Consider the following 24,809-nt stretch of genomic DNA (forward strand, 5'->3'; position numbering starts at 1 on the left):
TTTTGAATTCATCACTTTTCCTAAATGGAAATTTAATAAGGGTCACTGGTAGCTTAGCAACTAATAACAGTTCTTTGTGAATGCAAAGGTGCAGGGAACAAGTGTTCAGTGTTCCTTTCATGGCTGTGAGGAGGTTTTTTACTGTATCTCACTGCTTAGCTGGCCATTACCAACACTTTATCAAAATAAGCAACCAACAGCCCACACTGGCAGAGTAATGCCACAGAAAAAAAAAAAAAAGAACTGGAAATTTGTTTTGTAGAAAGAGAATCACAAATTCATTTCAGAGCAGACCCAGAAGTCTACAGGCTGTCGCGGATTTTAATTTGTTTCTAATTCGCTTTTTTAATGTGTTTTTTAAGCACAAATATATTCCAGGAGCTGCCCTTTGGTGGGGATGGGCACAGGATGTCCCTGGGAAGAGGACACTGATGGGACTGCAGCTCTGGAGGAAGATCTCCGTGCAGGAGGTTTATGCCTCACTGAACAAGATCCRTGGAGTGGAAAATAAAACAAATCTRCATTTCAGCTGTTCCTCCCCCAGCTCCCTTTTGAGGAATAACACAAAGTTTGGATAATTATYTACTTTTGGAAACTGTGGCTCCATGTTCTCGTCCCTGACATCCCTTTCCAGGCAGCTGAAGCTGTCCAGGCACATTGGGAATCATGTCCTGGGTGGATTTGTGTATGGGAAACACAGAGAAATATTTTGGGTGTGCTGCTTTCAATTCCTCATCCCTAGGACAGGAACTGGATTTCTGGGGACACAGCTGCACATTCTGCAAGCTTCACCTCCTCAGGGCACACCTGGACTATGGAGAGACCTCACCATGGGACACTTCACCTGGAAAGGAAGAATCCAGCCTGGGAGCTGGACCTACCAGTTTAAAACTCCAGCAGGAGTTGAAAAGAATCCAAACCCAAGCAGCTGGAGCAGGGCAGCAGGGAGCAGAGATGAGAGATTCCCAGCTGCACAGGAATCTGCACCCAAAGCTCTGTGCAAAAGCAAAGTGGGAAAAAGAGTGTTTGCAGAACACTGGGAGCACAGCAGAGCCTAAACAAATCACAGACAGCCAGATTCGTGCTGCTCAGTAATGCACAGCTACAAATTCAACTCAGAACAAAGAYGTAAATCCTCACACTGATCTCTGGAGTTCATTAATACTACATAATTAAGCAAAGAAAAGAAAAAGAAAAACATAATCATCATCATTCCACCATCAGTGCCCCAAATGAATTTCTCTTTAAGTTTTAGAATACCCCTGGTCTTTTGAAGGCTTCAYTTTTCCTTTCAGCATTTTTGCAGGTGGCAATGCCATGCTCAGACCAGCACAGCAACCACACCTCCTCCCTGGATTTCTGCACAAAGCTTCTCCTCCCTGGAGTATTCTCATTTTCCACACAAGGCACCCCCGTGTGATCAGTGTGATGTTTGGAAGGCTGCTGCCTTCCCACCCCTCTAAATGTAGCACCTATTCTATTTTCACTCCAGAGCCTCTGAGCACTCGAGCAGTTTCTCTGGAAACCAGAGATTTGTATTGCCAAAGGAACAGGGATGCCAAGGCATCCTGCAGAATGTATGCTGGGACTGGCAAGGAGCACACAAAAGGAACACAAAGGGTGTTATGTAAGTGTTTAAGTTTTAAAGAAAGTGGAAGGTATTTTATCCACCATCCCAGACAGGAAGAGAATTCCAGAGGAGTCTTCCAGCAGCCCAGRGGGATGGATGGATRACACTGCAAAGGGAGCTGCTAACAYAGAGAAGCTTCCAGAATGCCTGATMATCTCTGTATGARGTTTTCCTCCTGCTCTGCCCCACAAGTTYATTCTCAAACGTGGCTCTGGATGTTGGCATAACACCTCCAGACCAGAATTCACTCTGTACCAGAGACTGAGCACCCAGACATGTGAGGATATACACCAGGGACGTGTCTTGCAGCACATTATTGGGATCTTCCAATCAATCCCCCTTTCCCAAGGCAGGATCTCCTGAGAATCCTCTGGAGCTGCCACCCTGGAGCAGAGCAGTGACATCTCCCTGCTGGTGGCACCTCCTGCCCCAGGGCTGCTGACTCCAGCTGGCCTTCAAAACCTCACAGAGCAGCTTCTCTGCATGGAGAGACTCCCCAGAGAGGATTAAACTCCAGACAGGACYAGAAATATCTTAATTTAACAGAAGATATTAAAATATCTAGAACAGTCATACTCCTTGCCCCTTCCTTTCCTGTGCCTGCCTTGTATCCCAGTTTAACTTCCAGAGGTTTTGTGATTTCATTCCTGTCTGTTCAGAGACGGCCAGAGCACAGCTCCAGATGAGCAACAAAAGGACTGTATTTTCCTCTATTTTCCCCTATAAAAGAACTGTATTTTCCTCTATAAAAGGACTGGATTTTCCATCCCTGCTCTAATAAGCCCCAACAGCTCCTTCCTCCAGCTGCCTGGAATGCCAAGTGAACACTTTTCCTCAGAGTTARTCCAGGACCCACCTGTGCATGAAAGAAGTTTCAGCCCAACATTTCCAACTTGCTGATACTGCCACACAGGAATAAACCCAGCAATGGAATAAATCCCTTCTTGCAAATGAATTCTCACAAGCCTTGCTGCCTTCAGATTCAAGAAGAGATTTGATGCCCCTCTTTGCAATGTTCTTGTGTTTAGCAGGGATGCGTCTTCATTTTTAGCCAACCCCTCTCTCCACAACACAGCTCAAATAAATCCTACTGAAAAGAAGCCCAGCAAGTGCACACATTTCCCCCAGGGATGGATGAGTGAGAACAAAGAGCCCGTGTGAGATGTTGTTCACACCTTGTCAGTGCAGCRCTGTAGCAAACCACAGGGGCTGGAGAAAAGCAAAGCACAGAAATCTCCAATTATTAGAGCTGTGTAGAAAATAATGCTGACACAGTTACGGGAGGAGAAAAGTGCTTTTACCAGCACTGCTCATTTCAGCTGGGATTSAAGGAAGAGGCAGCTTGGAAAAACTGCCAGGGACGGCTTCACCTGCACTCCAAGTTACATAAAAGRGTGTCCAAATAATGCACAAAGTGTGTGGCACAGCCGGACTCATGGACAGCATCAAGGACAGAAGCTGCAGTTGGGCTCTGGGTGTCCAGAGGTGGGAAAAGCAGTCCCTGTTCTGACTATTTTTCCTTTCAGCTCTGGTTATGAACAACTCCCAAAATGTAATTTGGGCTCCCTCTTTACAGGACATCACAGATGTGATGTGATCACAGAGCAGCTCCTGTAAGAAGTGCACAAGGTCTGAATTTCTGCTGCTGTCAGAGCACAYGATATGGCAACAGAGCTGAAAAAATAAAAACCACAACGTGGACATGGACTTTTACACTGAAGAGCAATCCAGTAAGACTGGATGCAATGTAGAAGAGGAATTTTTGGTGCAGAAGAGGAATTCTTGCCGGTCCCTGAACCTGCAGTGTAATCTCTGCTGTGGCAAATACCATGAGGTTAAACTGCACTTAAACAAGATCAGGAGGGCTTCATTTAGGATTTATCAGGTTTACAGGTTGTAAAACTGAAAATAAATAAATAAAAACTGCTGTCTCTGCTGAGCAAGAGCAACCTAAAAAAAAACCCCAAGCAACCAACATAGTAACAACCCACTGCTGTGGCTGACTTGAGAACAACAAGAGGCAGCAGTAACTCTTCCAGGATGCCCTAAAATAAGGTGATCTCTTTCCCTGGAGTCCTTATGCTCTGAACGAGTCAAATGACTTTGCAGCTATCRCCAGAAATGTTTAGAGTCTCCCTCCAACCTCCCTGCTCCATAAGAGAGCTATATTTGATCGCTAGGAGAAAAAAACCCCACAAAACAGAAATGTGTGATAAACACAACTTCATGTGTAAGGTGAWCCTACAACAGCTTGTGCAAGATGGGGTTGCTAATTCCTCTCACTCCTTTTTGGTCTGGGCAAAAAATGTAAATCCAAACACATGTCAATGTCTGCTGCAGATATTTTATAATCTGAAATTTATTTCCTGGGGCCCAAGCCTCCCCCAGCAGCTGCTGAGAGCTGCACATGGGGCACTGCCCCCAACAACCACATGAGAACAGGGACTGCTCCAGCTCCACATCACACTCACAGCAGCAATCATGGATTTATTTCTTTAATGGAACATGCAACAGATTAATGGAAGAGCTGGGTTTTAAAAAGGGAAACTATAAGCAGAAAATAATCTAACATATTTATTCTATAGTAACTAAAGACCCAGGAGAAGCAACACTCCCATTTTACAAAGCTCCACTCTGGTTTTTTAACTGTTTTGAAGTATAAAAGGGATGCAATTCTGCATGACAGATGTCAATAAAGAGCACATGAATGCAAGACATGGGAAAATAGTGATTTTCTTTTAAAAGTTTTAATGGCAACGAAGAGTGGAATGAAATGTAGGTCACAGGTTTTAATTGCAGTCAGTCTCGAACACAGACAAGCTCTGTGTGCACRTACAATGCAAGAACAGCAGGTTCAGGCAGGGGTTACAAACCCAGATAAGCAGCAGTRAGACAGAAGCTGRAAACACCTGATAGCCATGGTAAGAGATTTGGATTTAAAACGAAAAGTTTGCCTTACACTGTCCAAGAAAAACCCTTTGAACCAAAGTCATCTGGAACCATAAAGAACCAATCATAGAAAAAAAGAGGTATTTTAATGTGAATAAAAAAGATACTCAAGGAAAGTTAAAATACAAACTTTTATCTCACCTCTGTGCATTATTTTATGCTTTTCTCTCAGATATGTGAGTCCTTTTATTACCTAGAGACAAATGAAAAAGAAATTAATTTAGGAAGCAGAAGAGAGAGTCAAATGCTTTGTCTGTATAAGAATTCCACCWGGCTGCAGCTTAACTGAATCCCAAAATGTAATCACTGTCAATCAACACTGAGTTTTAATTTGTACCTCCAGCTCAGAAAATTGGAGTCACCCAAACCCTTCCTGGAAGTTCTGCACACAGAGCTTGTGGCAGAATGGAGATGAAAAAGTAATATTGAAAAATAAGGAAATCTTAATTCGGTTTTTGTCCAGGAGCATCACCGATCCAAAAGCAGCAACTCCAAGCAGAATGAGCCACTCATTCTAATGCTCACAGTTACCATGGACAAAGATGCTTTAGGAAACAAAGCAACACATTTCAAAATCAGGGAATATTCCCTTCTCCCTCATCCCTGGATGTGGCACCAAGCCCCAGGGATGYCAYTCCCAGCCCTGGAGGGAAGGATGGMTYYATCCACTCACCGCAATGCTAACTTTGCCCAGGATCTGCTCAGGAATTCTCCCAGCCTTTTTCAGCACTTGATCCAAGGAGCCACCATCCTAATGAGAAATATTTGAACAGTCAAACTCAAATCAAATGGCTCTAAAATACTTTAAGCAGAGCTGTAAACCAAAGCCTAAATCTGTTTAAAAAAAAAAAAAAAAAAAAAAAAAATAAAAAAAAAAAAATAAAAAAAAAAAAAAATTTATTTAAAAAAAAAAAAAAAAAAAAAAGAGTTGCCCTCCATGTTTGCTTTAACATTGCTACAGTGCAAATCTGAAACAAATAAATCGCTCCTCAGGAGGAATGATTTGGGTTTGTGTTTATTTTAAGCAAACATTTGGCCACTAACAACATCCACTCAAATAAACAGTGCACACAATGCTCTTCCAGAGGAGCATTTCCATGGTTTGGATCTCCTTAAGGAAGCACTGCTCACAGTGACAAGCAAGCAGGAAGGATTTCATAGGTTCCTGTAATTTTAAGCCCAATGTGTTTTTTTCTTCTCACAGCCATCCCATGAAAATCCTCCTCCTCCAAAGACAGAAGATTTTATTGATCCTGATTCTGGAGATGAAAACTCATCCTGCTAGAAAAGATGGGAGTGTTCTGCCTAAAAATCCCAGAATGATGGGGCTGGAAGGGACCTTTAAACTCAGCTCATCCCACCCCACCTTGGGCAGGGACACATCCCACCAYCCCAGGGTGCTCCAAGCCCTGTCCAACCTGGCCTTGGACACTTCCAGGGATCCAGGGGCAGCCACTGCTTCTCTGGGYACCCCATGATCCCAAGAGAACCCAAATCCCTGCTCCACTCATCTCCAGAGCAGATCCTACAAAGGAGAAGTTGCCTCTGTCAGCTCTGCAGGTCCAGGGGGCCTCTGCCAAGGATGGAAGGTCGCTTTGGGACAGAAAGAACCAAAACTGGGAGAAATCTCTCGAAGGCTCCCTGGCAAGCCATGGCCTTGTTTATTAGATTAAATAAACTGCCTGCATGCACACCCACCCCCAGCAGAGGCAAATATATCCCACTGTTGCTAAGAGCTTTTCAAAAGGAAAACTGGGAAAAATGCTGTTTATTTTTAGCAACTGATTCAACAATAGACTTGTRCATAAGGTCTAGATTCTCCAGAGCAGAGAATATACAACCAAAGAAGAAACTGGAAAGTTATTTTTCAAAATTAAAACCCATATCCTGTTGTCTGGATCAGCACTGGATAACTCCCAGTACTTTGACATAAAAATCCAAATGGAGTAATTAATGGCCTTCTGCCTTAACCTCCCCTTTGGAAGTTTTCAGCACCACTTACACACATCAAGCAAAAAAACAGAACACAAAGTTTCATTAAATTTGAGGATTAAAATCTACAACTCTTATGAGAAGAGAACTATATAAATACATATTTGATCATGTATTTTTGCAAAAAACACACCCACATACTCCACACTCGCTTAAAAATACACCAGCAGCAAAAAAATGCACCTCTAGAAATCTCTTGTAAAACCAGTCTGAATTTTTGGACAGCTGTCTCTTCTGAGACACTGGTGTATTAAACATAGTTTTGTACAGAAAATAAACCYTTTTTGCCCTTCCCTAAGGAGCAGCTCTGATCCTGGACAAGGCTGAACACAATTCAGCTGCCTCATGTTGGCTGCAGCCTCCAGTGTCTTGCAGGAGCTGCCTCCAATCCTTTTGCCTGTTAAATACCTGCTGCTGAGCAAAGTTAGGAATTGATCTTGAATTTAGGTACCTAAAAATATCAAACACTCCAGTCCCATTCCTGTTCCACCTCCAACTTTTTGTTCCTAATCCTACTTAGGTTTTGTAACCCGCTGCTAAAAATAAGCTTTCTAACAACTGGAAAAAAAAAAGACAATGGAGATTTTCAGCCAATCTTTTATCCAAAAGGAGACCAGAAACTTCCATCCAATGATCTACATTAAGATCAATGGCTAAATTAAGATTATAATTTAAATAATCCACCTCTCTTTTGATTTTATAACTTAYTGATCACTTGTTCTATGCTTAAAATGTTGTATCCAGTCTGCCTTGGACCAGGTTCAGCACCGAACCACCAGATTTCACCCTGCCTTCTCCTAAATTGAAAATGTTTGCTGTCAGACATAATATTCCCTGTCAGATAYATTATTCCCTGCTTAGGAACCTACCAACCCTGATTGCTGCTGGTGATTTTCTCATTGACAAATAAATTGAGACTCTTTAGGCCTTTTATTTCTCCATGGATCTCTCTTCTGGAATGTGGAAACAGACAAGCTCCTTAAGCAACTGCAGATGTGCACATCTGTGACATTGAATATATTCTCAAACAATGCCCAGACGGTGTTTTTTAACACCTRTTTTCCTATTTTTCACTCTTTTTTTTCGATTTTGAAAGCTTAACTTTGTAATTCCCAGCAGGAATTTGTATTTTGGGGGATGCACACCTTCCCTTGGGCTCTCACATGCCTGAAACCCGGATCGTGAGCGCTCGTTCCTAAGCAACCATCGATTTCTGCTAAAAATTCTGAGGGACCAGAGAAGCATTAAAACAATCACATGCACTTTCCAGAAAAAATACAGCTCCTCTCCAAAGAAACAGTTCTTTTCAGGGAAAAAATAAAGAGGTCTTCAGCTGTATTGTGTCTTATATTGTTGAAAACCTCTACCTCTAAGCGAGGCAACAAATTTGGCCATCCTTCAATTAAAGAAAATTTACTTTTCACGTTTTGAGTCCATATGGCTGGAGAAAGGCAAACAGATGTCAGGAAGAAYGTGTACTTTGTATTCAAATGAAACACAGTTAAAAATATTATTTTGGCATTTAAAAAGTTGTGTAAGATCCCTCTGGGCTTGTTCACTATTCTTCACGTTTGTATTTTCTGTAAAATTTGAAAAAAGGGACAGAATAGGGATTCATGTAAATAAGAAAAAAGTAGAAAATGGCTGCAATAGCAGAGTGATCTGGTCCATTCTGCAGAAAAACAAAGTTGAACCCCAATCAGAACAAGTGTTTAAGTAGCAGGATGGGGTAAATATTTTGAAACACAACAAAAGGATAGAGGAAGAGCGATTAGGATGCTCCATCTGCCCGGGTCAGACACTGGAGATGGGGATCAAATAATACATCATTATTATCAAATAATGGGGATCCTATAATCCCAAACTCAGAGCTGCAGACCCMACRCCCATCTCTGCTCYSTGCAGCCCTGGTGCCAGGGAGGGTTTGCAGGATGGGCAGCACCCACCATGTGCTCCATGCAGATGGAGATCTCGCCGTCGCTGTAGAAGGCGCCGTAGAAGCCCACGATGTAGGGAGAGTTGCACTCGTGCAGCACCTGCAGCTCGCGGATGATCTGGTTGCGGATGGCTGGTTTGATCTCCAGGTGGATCAGCTGCAAAGGAAGCCACTCCTCAGGATTTATTTGTGCCATTAAGAGGAGTTTCCATACCTGGTAGGCCCTGAACGTGCTCTGGTCTCAGAGCTGACTCTGCTTCGAGCATTTCACAACCTCCAGAGGTCCTTCCCAACCTGAATTATTCCACAATTTAAAATAACGCATCTTTATTTTTGTAGTGACCGAGGGAAAACACTACAATCCAGCACCCATGAAAAGGCAGGAATTCCATCCTCTTCTCGCAAAATATTTCTCCAGGAGAAACTTTTTGTTCCAGCACATTTCCTTAGGGAAATGTGTCAAAGATGCACTGACTCAGAGGCAGCTGCTGAAAAATACCTCTACAGGTGTTAGGAAAGCATTAGTGGAAAGAATTAAAAATTAAAACTCCTCTCCAATTAAAAACTCCCCAATACTTTTCCCCCCCTGGACTGTTTATTCCATACAATACAGGTGTATTTCACATGTGAAAGATTATGGAAAAAAGAATKATGGAAATGCAATTTCAGTTAATCATCAAAAGAAAAATTGCAATTCAGCAAACATTTCAGTTGTAACAAGTATTAATAAATTGGGGGGAAAATTCCTGTTAAATTCACATTAGGTTAAAAAAAATGGAATTGATTTAGTTCAAGAAAACMTCAGTGACTTGTGTATTTTGTAATTCTCACACCTCAGAACTGGGCATTTTGCTTTGCTTCCTTCCAAACTGTCAATAGCACCAGCACAGTTTATTCTTAGTCAGCACATGCACATTTTCCTAAAGTTTTGCTGAGGATGATATTGTCCCATCTTAAAAAGAAATACCTGAAATCTTCAACTTCTCAATCAAAAAAGGGAAGTTCCMAGTGTAGTAAAACAATGGGACCCGGGATGAGTGTTCTGTTCCCAGGGATATTGGGAGGAAGTGAAAGCTTCTCATGTAAACAAAATGAGAATTAAAACATCAAGCTATTTCAGTAAAAAAAAAAATCTCAGTTCTCTTGCAAACCAGGTCACAACTGCTCCAGGTTGTAAAACATGGAAAATACTTCCACAGAACTACAAATTCCTTCCTACACAGAAACTGCACCCCAAGATGGAAGTACAGAACAGGAGATGTCACTGAACCCCAATGCATTCCCTCATTTCCACTTTTCTGAGTTCTCTTSTTCTCCAGTCTCACCCAGAGGCCCTTTTCTGGTCTGTGCCTGTGGAGGAAGCTCTTAAGACAAGTGATACCTTTTCCATTCCTCTAAACTTATTGTCCAGAATACACATTATTGCCACCTTTCCCTAATTTAAGACTTTCAGTAATTTTTTTAGGCCACCTACTCCTTAGTGAGAGAGAAAAAGGAGGAATTAATGCCGATCCTTTCATTACTAACACATGCCATTATTTCTGAAAATCTGGGAAGCTTATGYAGGATAAGGAAATACAACCTTTCCTAGCTTTGAAAACACATCAGCTGCTCTGAAAGCTGGCATTAAATAGTCATTTTTGTGTGTGAACACCTCCTATTTCTGTAAATAAAGTCACCGTACTTCAGAGACAACGCCCTTAACAAACACCACCCCCAAATAGTTATTTTTGAACCCCTCACCTTTCTTGCCATTATGAGGCCAGAGGGTTTGTGAGACACTTTGAAGACCACACCACCATTGCCTGCTCCCAGCTCGCTGATCTTCTCAAAGTCATCATCCTTGAGCTCCCCAACCTTCTGTTTCTGGGTGAGGAATGCTTCCAGGCGCTTCCGCTGCTGCTCATCCAGCTCCAGCTCTTCCAGCTTCTTCTGAAGTGCTTCCAAATTTGTCCTGCATGAGAAAGAAGCACAGGAGTGAGCAATGCTGGGAGAAGAAGGGTGATGGAACAGAGGGCAGAGTCAAATCTCTCCATTTTTGCACCTGCACACTTCTTTAGAAGGACTCAACCTSCAGAGTCACCCCTGTGAGATGCATTATTGCAACTCTGATTTGAGCAAACTGTGTTTTATTCCTGAAAAAGCCATGACAAACACATGATGCTCAGCTTCCCCATCCCTCAGGTTCTGCCCAAATCCAGGCACRCCAAGTTTCACCACCTCCAGGAGTGGCTTAATGACTCTGCATTTCTGGTCAGGGAGAGCTCCTGAATCACAGCACGGCACTCCACGCTATTTTTAGTTGTGTGTTTTCAAGGGTGTGTTGTAATTTCCTACAGAGTTTGCCTAAACATTCTATTGACTGATTTTCACAGAACTGTTTAACGAATAATTCCCTCAGAAGCTTCTTATTTGGGCATCAATAAAAAGTCACCAAGCACAGCCAAACACACATTAAAAACACGATCACTGGAAATGTGYAAGTCTTTGACCCGAAGGTTTTAAGCTTATTTTTAATTTTGTTTAAGAACAAATCTGCTGGAAACCTCGTTTTAACATCTTTAAGCAATACAAAATATAAAAATAAAACTTTATACAGTAGTTAAGTTYGAACTACAGACATGAATTCAGTTTTCCAGGAACATTTGGATWACTTCAGTTCAGTTCCTATGGAAACGCTTCATTCCAATATGACAACCTGAAAGCTCYTTAAAATTCCCTGCTTCCAACTGCAACAATAAGTTGCTGCAAGAGTAAATATTTAACAGCAAATACCTGTTTTGCTTTGCCAAATTAAATGCAATGCTCCCAGGGAACACAGAGTTGCTAGGATGAGGAATTTGAGAAAGAGAATCTACTTCTTCAAAAGTGTGAAGAATGAAACTGTTTTCTATTAAAAAATAAATTAAATTTTGCCAATAATCAAAACTGTTTCTGTTCATCAAATGTTCACTTTGAAAATTCATTGTACAAAGGGACATCCTCCCGCCCCGTGAGGAGCTGCTCAGCTGAGAGGATGTGAGGCTGATCCTCCAAGGAGAAAGGACAARCACTCAGCTGAAAGGCAGAATGATGGGATCAAAACCCCTCAGCTCATTCATCATTCATCATTTCCCAAGCAGGAAAACAATCCTGCAAGGATTTTTCTACTATCTTATAATGAGAAACATACTCTTATTTCTGCCCTTATACCATGCTGTATACCTGTATAATCACACACCAAAAATCCTGGAGTGAAATAAAAAATCCCAGTGAAAAATCCCCTGTGTAGATAAGCACGGCTTACAAGAACATCCAAATTAATCTGTTTTACAGTCTCTGTTTTAACAATGAATCATTAAGAAAGAAACACATTTTCTGAAATTCAGAAATGTAAAACTGAATGATTAATCACTGGATTATCTTTTTGCCCCTCAAGTGCATCCAGAGAAGCAAACAAATGCCAGCCTGGAGTCAAAGTGAGGTGTGTCTTTTCTAGAACCATCTCTTCTTMCACTATGATCACAAGAGACAAACTGAAGCAAAGTTAAGGCCCCCTTCCTTTCCCACAATAAATTCCAAAACAATGAAAGCTGGACACAAACTCCATGTTTTACCCTGGAAAATTGCTGCTGTGAAAAGACAGAATTCATGTCTTCATTACTATTTACAAGTTTTGAGAAGAAACTTGCTGTCATTTTAAGGATTACTGAATAAGGCAGGGCTGTCCATTTAGAAAAAAAAAAACCCAACCAAATTAGAGACACAGAACCAGACACAAGGCTTTCCTTGCTGTGCTTTGAAGAAAACAACTATTCAGTTTTTCTCTCAGGCAGAAGGGGGTTTTTGGCTTTGGAGACAGCACAGAGATGCTTGAGCACATGACTTGGAGCAGACAGAATGCTGGTGTGATGGAACAAACAAATGTCATGCTGATGCTTTAGGAACAAAAAAATTTGCTGGGATAGCATTTATCACATCTATTGAGTCTAATGTTTGTCTGGATAAAGCCTTTTTTTTGGTAAATTGCCTGTTTCAATCTAAATAAACTTGGCATTCRTTTAAAAGAGGCATTTCCTTGCTTGAGACTATGAATTATTGTTGGAGTCCCTGTCCTGCCTGAATGCAAGTCAAGAGATTCCAAAGACTCTCACAGGTGGGAAAATATTGATCTCATGAATTTCAGCACATCTCCATCAAGCGTGGCCACCAGTAAAATCACCAGAATGTTCTAAGCTCCAATGAAGGTAAAACCTTCCTTACTTGCAGTGATGAGCAATGAAGCTCTCAGATTTTCAGGATCAACTCTCTAACTGTAAAGTGAATTAATCTGAAAGATATTAACCCAATAAATGTATCACCAGAATCACTATTCAGAATGTAACTAACAACATCTCCAGTTAGTTTTATGGTAAGAGTGTAACTATAATTTTAGTTTTATGAATGTCAGGCATCAGGAAATRACTGATTTATTTCAGTCTGGCCTTTTGCTTGAATTTAGCAATTTAAAATAAAAACATGCAAACATCCTGCCTCCAGCAGGAGCACCAGTAGTTCCTTAATCTTCCATAAAACTTTTATTCAGAGACAAAGATTCCTATTAAAATTCATCACCATTACCTGCTGCAGTCTTGGAGTTGTGTTTTTCATTGTCAAGGTACTGTGCCTTTGCCAGGGATCCATCAAAGCAGGAAATCATCAAATCAGCCCAGGGCTCCGYGCTGCCAAGGGCTACTCTGAAGCAATAGGTTATCATTTAATTTACTGAYGCCAGCTTGGAAGCCAAGCACATCCTAAACTGCACCAGGGATGGGATCCAGCTTCCACAAGGGTGATCCTTGGGATGAAGCCACGGGGATGTCGGTGCTGCTTCCTCCGTTTGTAATCCCACAGAATTCCCACCATTGGGAAATACCTTCCTACTCAGCTGGCAGAAAGGATAAATATCCTGCACARCCAGCAGGCAGCACCTCAGTGCAGTGTCTTGAGACACAACCATTGCAAGATCCCTCTCTTCCTGACTAAATGGAAAGTTTAAAAAAAAAAAAACCACAATCAGGAGAATTTTTTGAGAAAGCTGGTTGTTTCCTTCTCTCTTCCACATGCAGCACGAGGTACCAGGTGCCCCAGAGGAGGAATGATCTCCACCCACATTTGATCAGGGAGGATCCTTCCTATGAACTCACGTAACTTCTTCCTTTCAGTTCTCAAGGAAGTGCTCTGACAGTGCAGAGTCTCCCTGGCCACGTGGCACTTCTGTAACCTGCCAAGCTTGAAAAGGAGGCAGGGAGAGCTCAGAGCACACAAACACAGCCCACCTTCCCCAAATCAACAACCCCTGATGGGTGTGGAGAAACCTCACCTCTATCCCTGTCCACCTGAGTGCTGGGGGAGCCCACATGCAGCCCTGCTGCTGCTGCCACTTTGTGCAGGTGAGAAAGGTTTTCCAAGGGGAATCCCACTGTGGAAATGTGGGAGCTTTTCAGACTCAGGGACACCTCACCCTGGGTAAGCTCATCAGGGATCTTTAACTCCTCACCTCCTCCCAGTCCCTCACCTTCTGAAAATGGCCAAAAGTGGATACTTGGCTAACAGAACCCTGGGTGGAAGCAACAAGAACAAATAAATGCACAGCAACACCTCGAGTCACCACTGCACTGCTYCACTAAAGCACATCCTGCTCTCTGCTCCCCAGACACGCACACAGTTTATCCACAAACCCCTGGGTGGACAAGGTCAGTCACAAACACCATCACCAGCTCACTTTTTAAGCCCATCACACTGTTCCTTTAAGGGCTGGTTGTAGATTTTTTTCAGACTTTCTTTTTAGCCATCAAACCTTGTGGTTTATAACCACTAAACCTTCACATCACACAGAGCTGGGGTACTGCAGGGACAGAGCAGTGAGGCAGGGGACAGTGAGCAAATCTGCATTTCCTACGAGCAGCTTGGGCAGGGAGGAACAAAGATCATGCAGTGAGAGCACTCAGCACACACAAAGATGGACAGAAGGCAAGAGGAAACTTCTCAGCTCCTGGTTTTGGGGACAGCCACCTCAGCACTGAGGAAAGCACTCCTGGAAGAGATGCATCGACTTTTTACAACACACTTGTTCTCTTGGAAACAGTAACTGGAAAAGAAATGCTGCCTTTAGTCTGCTAGCACACAAAGGCATAACAAAATCCAGAAAATAAATCCTTAATTAATATTAGTACTCCAAATCCCTGGGAGCTTTTTTTGTAATTCATGTTAGTGCTAAGTTAATCATACACTCAACCCTAAAGGCTACAGAAAAGCTGTTACTCAACTCTAAAGTCTCCTTTGGAGAGAGAAAAGAAAAAAAAATGTGACAGGGGAAAAAGAAAAAAGTCTTGGAGTCTTTACCAGCAATTTGTCAAATATCTGTTCAAAGGCATTACTATCAGCGTTGCAAGCTGAACAATTAGCATGAGTGAAAGCATCAAGAAGTACTTTCACTTTCAGATCTCCTGTCGCATGAGGATACAAGCTTGGGGGTTGTTTTCCAGAACAGTGACATTAATGCTTTCCCCAAGCCCACACAGCTGTCAATTTAGAGAAGAAAGTAGGCACTTCACTACATAATTTCCATGAACAGCCTCAATCAGGGAGCTGAAATTAAGTGTTAGGAACATGAAGACGTTCTGTGGTTTGGAGAAGACACACTACTATGTTGCGTGACTCTGCCAAACCCGGGCAGCAAGGCAAATTCTTATTAAACTTTTCCTTTAACAAAGAGCAGCTCATGGAATRACATAGAAGATAAATGTAATTCCAGAAGTCTCCCAGCTTAGAGCACAGGTGTCTGGCTGGTCTAACTCCAGGGCAGCCTCATAAAACCTGCAGTCAGAACAACAACTCAAAAAGATCCAGATTCCCTATAAATGCAAAGGAGTCTGTTTGGGAAAAATACAGTTTTTCAACCCCTGCTTATTTTCAATCCTTGCACTTAGGATTTCCAGATGAATTTTAACATCTGAACATTACAGGCTTTCTTCAAACTCATCCARTGCCACCCCYTGCCATRGGCAGGGACACYTCCCACTATCCCAGGGTGTTCCAAGCCCTGTCCAGCCTGGCCTTGGRCACTKCCAGGGATCCAGGGACAGCCACAGCTTCTCTGGGCACCCTGTGCCASGGCCTCTCCACCCTCATAGTAAAGATTTTTTTCCTAATACCTAACACACCATTCACTTCCACACTGCAGGGACATAGCAGTGCACAGATTTAACACTGCCAGAAAAAAAAATACTCCATAAGAAGCAACCACTTGATTAAATTCTACTCCTTAGTAAAAGGCATGCAAAAAAACCCTTAGAGAGACATTGCACTGTCTAAAAGGGTACCCTGCTACCCAAATTCAACGCAAATTCTCATTTTTCTCAGGCTGAAAGGCACAAGATTCAAAGAAGAAAACAGGTGACACAACTTGAAATCTCCCTTTGAATCTCCAACCAACAAGACAGCTGAACTTACAAAACTCCTTTTAGCCTGAGCTGTTGGAGGGGAATCTTTGCTCTAAGCCTCCTTCTCTTCAGCCTTACCACAATCCCATTAAACATCACATTTTTCTCAACTAAGCCAAAGCCCATCAAATGTCATGTGTGAGCTGAAGACAGAGTTCACCAGAGAGAAGAGCCACCACTGCCAGCAGTGGCACAGAGATTTCAGATTCCTGCCCTGGGCTCCTCTTCCCACCAGGTTTTCTGCAGCTGTTCCCAGCCATCCCTTGATGTCCTGCATTCAACATTTGCCATAAATCAACTTTGTAATCTCGAGTTAAGAAATTCCACAGCCAAACCTGCAGAGGCAGAAATCCAAGCTCTCCATCTCCCTTTCAYGCCTGTGCACCCATCACTGGCTTTTCCCAGCCAACACTCCACATCATGGAGACAGAGGGACCATGARGCAATTAACACTTCCTTAGGGATGGAAAAATGAACTTATTAATTGGATATTTAAAGCACRACATGGAAGATACATGGAATTATAAATTCTGACCATCAGCTGACACACGTTTTTACCCAAGGCCTGCATTTCCATTGTTTTATGTCTTTGAAGTACAAGTTAAATGTGACAAAAATGAAGGATAAATACATGCAATAGTTGCAGTAACAGTATCTTGCCAGCTCTCTCCTGTGGTAGTGACACAGCCTCTGAGGGACACTACAATAATAAAAAAGATGAAGTTACAGGATCAGTTTACAAGGCCCTGAACAGACCAGGATTAGAATTGAGACTCCTGCGTGCAAGGGCTGAGCCTGGAGCACAGCAGGAAAAACTGCATCCAGACCCACAGCCACCACACCAGGGACTGGGAGAGGAAAGTGCCAGAAATTCTCTGAGAACAGACAAAACTCCCTGTAACTGGGATTCTGAGAAAGCCAGKGATGGAAGGTTTGCCTGTATTTCAAATTGATGGATTGCATAACACAGAACATTTGTCAGCAGGGCCATTAAGCAAAAGAAATTAATAACTTTTACTCAATATATGAATATTCTGTACCAATACATGCAGAAATATTCCCATGTAAGTGCACACAGATCTATATCCAAAGAGAACATTTTTTTCCCCAAAAGAATGTGTTCTGCAATCTGCTGATTCATCTTCCCACCACACTGAAAAAAGTTCTGGAAAAGCAGAGAACAATGCTGAGTTGTACAAAACCCTGCAAGAAAGGSAGAAGACTTGCCAGGAAGTTTCAAGGGTTTGTTTGAAAAACCCGTAAGGAGGTTTTTAAGAAGATACTTGTTCATCCAAAGAATCCCACACTGTTGGAATGTCTCCATCCCAGCGCTCAGGATGCAAAGTGAAACAATCTGCTTCCATCCTTGCTCCTTCTGCATCCCCAGGCAGGGACAGCCCCAGATCCTTCCTGCTGCTGGATCCAGGTGCAGATCCCGTCCTGAGCTGCTGCAGGGAGAAACTCTGCTGGAATCCACTCTCCCCCTGCTCAGAAAAACTCAGACTGACAAAATCTCCTCAACAGATGTTTGTCAAGAGATGCTGAGCACTGAACGAGCCTTTCCCAGTTGTTCCCTCACCGTGGGCAGGGAGCCTTGCACTTTTGTTCCAAAGTGTAACCACGATTTTGTCTGAGTAATACMGAACGTGTATCAAGGCAGGAATCATCTGATTGCTAATTTCTAGCAACATGAGTGTTTAGAGAAAGAAATACATGCACTTCTTCAAAACAAACAAAAATTCAGAAGTCTTTGGAAGAAAGAACCTGATCCACAAAAATTCAGTGTTGCCYGCTCACAAKGCTTCCTCCAAGAGAYATTCTGGTGTTTTGGCAGTGGAATTTGCACACTTTACACAGCCCAGTCAAGCCCCAGGGCACTGGTGGGAGAACAAATGCAGCTGAAAAAAAAGTAAGAGGCAAAAAGGGGGAGGAGCCTTTTTACTGGAAAATTTAGAATTGTTGAAAGGGAACAAACTACCCGAAGGTAAGATGGAAAAGTTTATCATACAGAACAGAAAATTTCTTTCTTAGTTCACTTCTKAGTCTTTCTCCTGTATACCATGAAATACACAGTCAAAATCCACTCTAAAAACTGGCTGATATATTTCCAGCCTCATCTAAATTCCCCACAATTTTCATGTTTGGGTTTTTTTTTTAGTTAGTGCTAAAGCAAAACCCCTTTTTCCAGGYTACCAACAGCAGCATTGTTGCTATACCAATAAATAATTCAGCTACGTGTTGGGTTTACCTTTTTTTTGGCTACTAGATAACACTGGAAGGTCTCACAGGTAATTTGTTCCTCTTGAGACAGAGCCCTGAGACTACTCGATTAAAAGCTGTGCTACTCAGGAATTGCTGGAATTACTGAATTCCAGTATAACTGAGTAGTYCCTCTCGGGCTCCCTGCTCTGTCACTCCATCCTGCCAAGGCTGGGCTCCTGCCGGAGGAGCTGATGGGCACATCCTGCCCCAAGCCAGCCATTCCCATTTATAAATTAACTAAAAATACTGCACATTTCCAATGGGATTGTTTTCCTGGCTGAGTTGACCCTATGGCTACCCCAGTGCTGGTGGCAGAGCTCTGAGAACCCCCTGAGCTCCTTTGGGGGTGAGTTCTGAGCTGGAGCAGCAGCTCCAGGAGCCACTGGCACAGCCAGGGGAGAGCAGAGACTTCTGCAGAAGAGTCTTGCACAAGCTCTGTTGTGAAATCACACCTCTGTGACCATCTGCAGACTCGRTTTAAAGCACAAGGAAAGCAGCTGGATCCACGAGTACAGCTGCACTTCCCTCACCACTTATTCTCCTCGGCAACATTTATTTTTACATCCAGTTTTTATATATTTAACTCTTCTAAAACATTTAAGCTTTTGGAAAAAAAAAAAGACACCTCATCCAAACTAAAGTGTTTCTCCATTACCATCATTAAGCTTAAATCTCTCAGAACATAACCAGACAGTATAAAATGTCTTAAAATCTTTTCTACATCCATAATTGTCAACAAAAAGCTGCCTACAGCCAGCAAGAGCTGCGCAGGTCAATGTGCCCCTTGCATTAATTTCTGTCCTAGTGGTGCACACTTAGTCATATTTTTTTTCAGCACATGCATCCAGAAATAATAGGAGAAGTCCGTGAGGTGCTGCAGGCTCTGACTTTTCATTATTTTATTATAACAGAGCACGTGTTCTATTAGTGTACCTAAGTAACATTAAAATGCTATTTCTAATTCAGTGAAGGACTATGCCAAGCTCAAGCACATTACAGGAGAAAGCTATGCATGAATATATTTTAATCTAAAATGCACTCTCTCATATCACATGTATTTGGAAGCTTATTTAATCCTTCATTAGTAGGGGATTTAAAAAAAAAAGTTTCTCTTTTTTTTTTAATATTTACAAGCTTGCAGTAATTCTACGTGTATACTGCATGCAACTGCAATCCAACCAGATCAGTCATAAAATTCCTGAGTCTAATCTTCCAGAACACTGCACACAGGCACAAAGCTCCCCTGAAGTCCAAGGAATTCCAAAGGGAAAAAAAACCCCTAAATAAAAAATGCCCCCCACCAAAGCGGGCAGAAATGACCCTGCAAGAATTAAAGTGAACAACTCTGTGAAAATCTTCCTTTCCTTTTATCTCATCTCACCTCCAAGAAAACTGAGAAAAAACTACTCCAGGGAAGACAAATCCACTTGGAACAGGATCCACTGGGAAAGAGCCCACAAAGGAAACTCAAAGCCCAAAACCCCAAACCAGAAGCACCACAACCCCATACCTCTGATGGGACACAGCCTGCCCTTCTACTCCTAAAAAAACCCAAATTGAAGCTCCTTTGAGGAAGATACTGAAAAACATGAAAATCGCAAGATACACAGCAAGTGAGCAACTGTTTACTTTGCAAATTGTAATATAAATTGAAGTTCAAACYAGTTCTGCATAATTCCAAAATTTTTCCTTGCCAAGCAAACACAGGGAGTTGCACTCAGAGGTCCCACAARCCATTCAGGGCCTTCCTTAAATGCAATTTAACCAGAATAAACAGCAACAACAAGGAAAGGCTGATTAATTAATACTCAAACTATGCCTGGAATTTGCAGTCACCCATTTTTACAAAATTACTCTCTGGCTTGAACAGTTCCAAGGCACAGATTTACTATAATTAAGGCTTTAAAAAGCAAACCCCCCCCAAAAAAAGTATTGTGCCTGATGACCTGGTCCCACTCACAGCTGGCTTTGGATTTTCTTTCTTTTTTTTAGAAAAAAACACAGTTCATAAGGTGGTAAAGACCTGTGGAAAGCATCTTAAATTCCTCTCAAGGTCCCATTTCTTTTCAGCACATTCAGAGAAGATGCAAATGCTGTTGTCTACTTTTTTTCCCCTTACATTTATATCTAATTAAACACWAAACTCCTACTGCAGCTGCTACTTCACATCTGACATTTGCAGAGATCACAGCTCAGGCTGGATTTGGGAGATACCTGTTGTTGCTAAAATGTACACACAGTTATATTTTGGAATGAAAATGAGATTAAAAAAATACACTTCAATCCCACGTCAGAGCTCATAAAATACATAAAAGTCAGCAGCAGTCAAATTTTWAAAAGAATTTTCTTTTTTGTATTTAATCAAATCCCAGGCACTTTTGTTAGRTTTAACACCAGAACTGGGAAAGTTGTTTTGATTTACTGAGACAAGGTAAAAAGTAAGGATTCAGAGCAGTTAGTCTGACCCTTCTCTCCAGGTTTTTTTGTTTGTTTGTTTTTTTTTTTAAGATTCAATTAAAGAATGTCATGAAATACCTTTCTTTTCATATGAACAAAAAACTTACTGTCATAGAGGAAGTGGCATTATCTGAAAACCTGCCTCTTTCCAGAGTTTCTACTCCATGTACTGGGGCAGGGCTGGCTTTAGAGAAACAAAAATTGGGTGACAACTGYCAGATATTCAAGGCAACAGGGAGTGAGAAGACTGAAAGCAACATAAATACATAAATTGGAGATTTGTTTTTGTTTCTTTTGGCTATTAAGACACCAAGCTATCCCACAACACTCAGCCAAAAGAGTTTTCCCTCTATCAATTTTCATTCAGGTTTGCCTCTTTTTTTTTTTTCCCCCTTTCTCTGCAGAAGCTTTGCACAATTATATCTGTGCAGCTCCAAAGGCAGCAGAATGAAATTAAAGCTGCAGCTGGCCAGTGTCATCTCGGTTTTAGTCTGAGGAGCTGAAGCAGCACAGAGCTCAGAAAGATTCAACCGCGACTCTGCGGRAAGTGTCAAAAACAGAAGTGAAGCTCAGGGCACAGGAAAACCTTTCATGAAGTTGTCTCTATTGTCCAACAGGGCAGAGGCAGGCATCGGGAAGGCCCTAGAGAAAAAATATGTGAGCAGGATGTTTGTGGTTAAGTGATTGCTACAAGTAACAAAATCTGCCATCACAGAGAAACATTGTGAAATTTTCATTAAAATATTCAGGATACATGTATTTAAATTATGAGTGCCCTAATGCCCTTTTTTTTCCTTTCCAGGAAAAAAAGAAAAAGAAAAAAGGAATAAAAAAGAGAAAAGGAGAGGAAAATAGAGAAAAGAGTCACGCACATGAAGCCCAGGCCTCCTGCATACTCCTACAGCCCTACACCACATGCTATGAGCTCTCCCTTACTCCAGTCAATGAGTTCCCATCACCAAATAAGGATGAAGACACAGGACAGGACACAAACACGAAGCAGGACATCCTGAATCATCCAGCCCCTTCTTTCATTTCCTCCCTTTCCCCTTCCTTTCTGCCAGGAAGTCACGGTATCAGAAGCACTCATTCCTAAAAGCATTCATGAGTTGCAGAGCCTTCCCCCTCTGACAGAGAGAAAGTCTCGGGATTCCAGCACACAAYTCCCCATGGCCACTGCACATCCGTTTGGGTTTGTGCCAAAATTGCCTTTGGGCCTAAATAACTTCCTTCCTTCCTTCTGGATGTTTGGGTCCTTCGTGCACTTCCAGACAGGAATCTCATCGCCTCGCTCGGAATCTTCCTTCTCCTTTGCCAAGTCATTTGAGCTCCTTCCATTCTTTGCTGTCTCTGAAGAGCAGGGAGGCATTTGCAGAAGGACAGGTTTGTGTATGTAACGAGTAACTGGAGCCTCACATAGCCAAAATTCCATGGTAGCAGGCTCAGAGCTTTAGAAAGTGTTAATATGGTAGTGCAGGGATGCACGGCATGCTTGGAGCGCCCGGCGATGCACAAGAGCCTCACAAACACCTTACTGAGGAATTCAGGCAGTGACCAAAGGGGGAAAAAACACAGGGCAGSAGAGGGGAGAAAAATAAACAACCTTGCAGATCAAGGAAATGGAAAACAAAACTGTTTTCARTGTAATTCCAAAAGCATTTCCAAATTCTGATGCAACTGCTCTTTGCTATTTGAAATCTTTCACAATGAGGGCTTAAAATTAGCAGGATGAGGGGATATTTCCATGATTAATTAATCCGAGCTGTATATAGGACGACTGGTTGCTGAATTTACTTTCACTAAGCTACTTCTTTTAAAAACACTGGGCACCTCTAAGCYTGGCAAAAGCTGGGCATGAGRTCTTGTGTGTGACAAAGATCAGAAWTCTGGGGGACACACACACAAACCCCAGCCAAATCAACACACAGAGCAGAAAATTAAGCAAGGCAGCTCACCAGTGCAAAAAAGATTCAACACTCCCAGGAGTCTCCAAAGGCTTCCAACRAGTAAATGAGTACCAGACATGTAAAAGCAATTTAAAATTAATGAGACTTCTTGAGGGAAGAGATACGATATGGAGTATATTGGGAGCAGGGTGATTTACATCAGGTACTACAAGCAGCAAGTGATTGGTATATCAGATTTATTCTGTAGAACAAGACTAAAATGCAAAGAGATCCCTGAAGACTAAATCAACATATTCCCAACTGCCTTGAGAAAATCGACTGGAAAGTGCTACCCAAGCAAATGTAAAATCCCAGTATCTTCCCTCTGTCAATCCAGAACARAAGCTGTGCAATATTCAGATCGTAATGCTTAGATACAATCACTATATGCCAAAGAACAGTTTTTAAACAGCTCATCTCTCAGTTAATCATCAAAAGAGTTCGCTAGAAATGTCACAGCTGGAGCTGCTAGATGTTGAATTTTTTATTTTTCGGGAGGTATTTGCTTGGTTTTGGGGTTACATTTCTTTTGCGGTTGAGTTGGTTTTGGCTGTCTGATTTTTTTTTAGATGTTTGGGTTGCTAAATGAGATCTGAGCCTGTCTGAAAACCTGGCATTGATGAATACAGAGCATTTTAAAGCCCAAGACCTGCACATGTCACTCCAAGCCTGCCTCRCATCCTCTCTGTTGCCGTGGTACAGCAGCACATCCAGCTCGGTTTACATCTCCCAGAGGGGACCGAACTGACCATACAGGGACAGGAATCTGCTCCTGCAACACGCACCTTTGTTTCAAGCCTCACTGCAGGGCCAGCCCAACACCTTTGTGTAAAAATCAAGGTATGAACGTCAACCCGTGAACCTCAAAAGAAAACCCTCTGTAACATTTCATCACTTCGAGGTGCTGGTGTTGTGTCTGCCTGACCGAGGCCACTCTGCTTACCCACATCCATGAGCAACGTGTAACTGAGGCTTCATCGGCACCACGCAAACAGCCAATATTCCGTATTTTTGCCCCCAGAAGCGTCCCCGTGATTAGCTCAGCCCTTCCCACAKTTACAGTGTCATGTTTGTGTTGCACACAGAGAAGCTCCGAAGCTGTTTCTCCACACACACTCCCTGCCGTACCCGGCACAACATGTCAATTAGTGAAARACAGATTTACTCAAACTAACGATTGTTTGGGTTAAAACCAAGGACGAGGCAAAACAAAACAAAGCACCTTTCCTACAAATCTGTGGGATCCAGCGTAAATTCTCCCACACACACGCTTATGAAATGTGCCGTAGGAAAGGTGTAATTTGGCATTATTAGATAATTATATAAGCGAAGAATCCAGCAGACACCATTACGGACTATGAGAAAGGAGTTACACAAGTTTCCCCCTATTTTTTCACCAGGTTTTTCTGGCTCGCAAATGTGACAGAAGTTTGTTTATTGCCGAAGGCACCGTGCACTTACTCCGCGGAGGAGCCTCTGAGGATCTCCCACCCTGGGGCAGCCCGSGAACCCCTGCCCGCGGTGTTGTGGAAGCCGGGCCGGGCGGGTGCGGGGCAGGACGGGCTCGGGAGCACCGCACCCCGMGGACAGCGCTCGGCCCGGGCCGGCCCGCACCCCCTGCCCCCGGCTGCACTCACTCGGCAGAGCTGGTCCCGTTCACGGCGGATCCATCCGGAGCGGGGTTCAGCTGGATCGGCCCGGGCTTCTTCTTCGGCATCTTCGCCCGCACACGGCGCGCAGGGGAGCGGACGGAGCGGCCGCGGCCCCACTTCGGACAGGTCCGAGGGACTTCCTGCGGCGCAGCAAACCAGGACGGGGGTGATCCCCTGTGCGGCGGTGGCCCCGCGGGATGCGGGCAGTGACCGTGCGGCTCCGGGACCCCGCTCCGAGCGCTCCGAGCTCCGGCGGGCACTGCCCGGGATCGGGATGTGCCCGGCCGGGACCGCGCCGGCGCGCGCCGCCCGCACCCACCGCGCGCATGTGCCGGGAGCGCGCGCACGCGCAGGGCGGGCAGCGAGGCCGCGGGGAGGCTCTGCCCTCACAGCGCTCTGCTCTGCCCTCACAGCGCTCTGCTCTCACAGCGCTCTGCTCTCACAGCGCTCTGCTCTCACAGCGCTCTGCTCTGCCCTCACAGCGCTCTGCCCTCACAGCGCTCTGCCCTCACAGCGCTCTGC

At 43.2% G+C, this 24,809-nt stretch overlaps 1 protein-coding gene across 1 annotated transcript in view; it reads right to left on the reverse strand.

Moving 5' to 3' along the window:
• The window catches only part of MAP2K1 (mitogen-activated protein kinase kinase 1), a 32,603-nt gene extending 8,006 nt beyond the window's left edge, over positions 1-24,597 (reverse strand). The window contains exons 1-5 of the mRNA XM_057372299.1: positions 24,273-24,597; positions 10,251-10,461; positions 8,518-8,664; positions 5,253-5,330; positions 4,721-4,772 (exon numbers count right to left, since the gene is read on the reverse strand). Of these exons, the coding sequence (XP_057228282.1) occupies positions 4,721-4,772; positions 5,253-5,330; positions 8,518-8,664; positions 10,251-10,461; positions 24,273-24,352 (568 nt within the window). The 5' untranslated portion in view covers positions 24,353-24,597. The remainder of the gene's footprint in view (positions 1-4,720; positions 4,773-5,252; positions 5,331-8,517; positions 8,665-10,250; positions 10,462-24,272) is intronic.
• Between the last annotated feature and the right edge of the window lie 212 nt (positions 24,598-24,809).

This window comes from Malurus melanocephalus, unplaced genomic scaffold (assembly GCF_030028575.1).
Source record: "Malurus melanocephalus ecotype Western Australia unplaced genomic scaffold, MMel_1.1 scaffold_169, whole genome shotgun sequence".
In the NCBI taxonomy this organism is placed as follows: Eukaryota; Metazoa; Chordata; class Aves; order Passeriformes; family Maluridae; genus Malurus; species Malurus melanocephalus.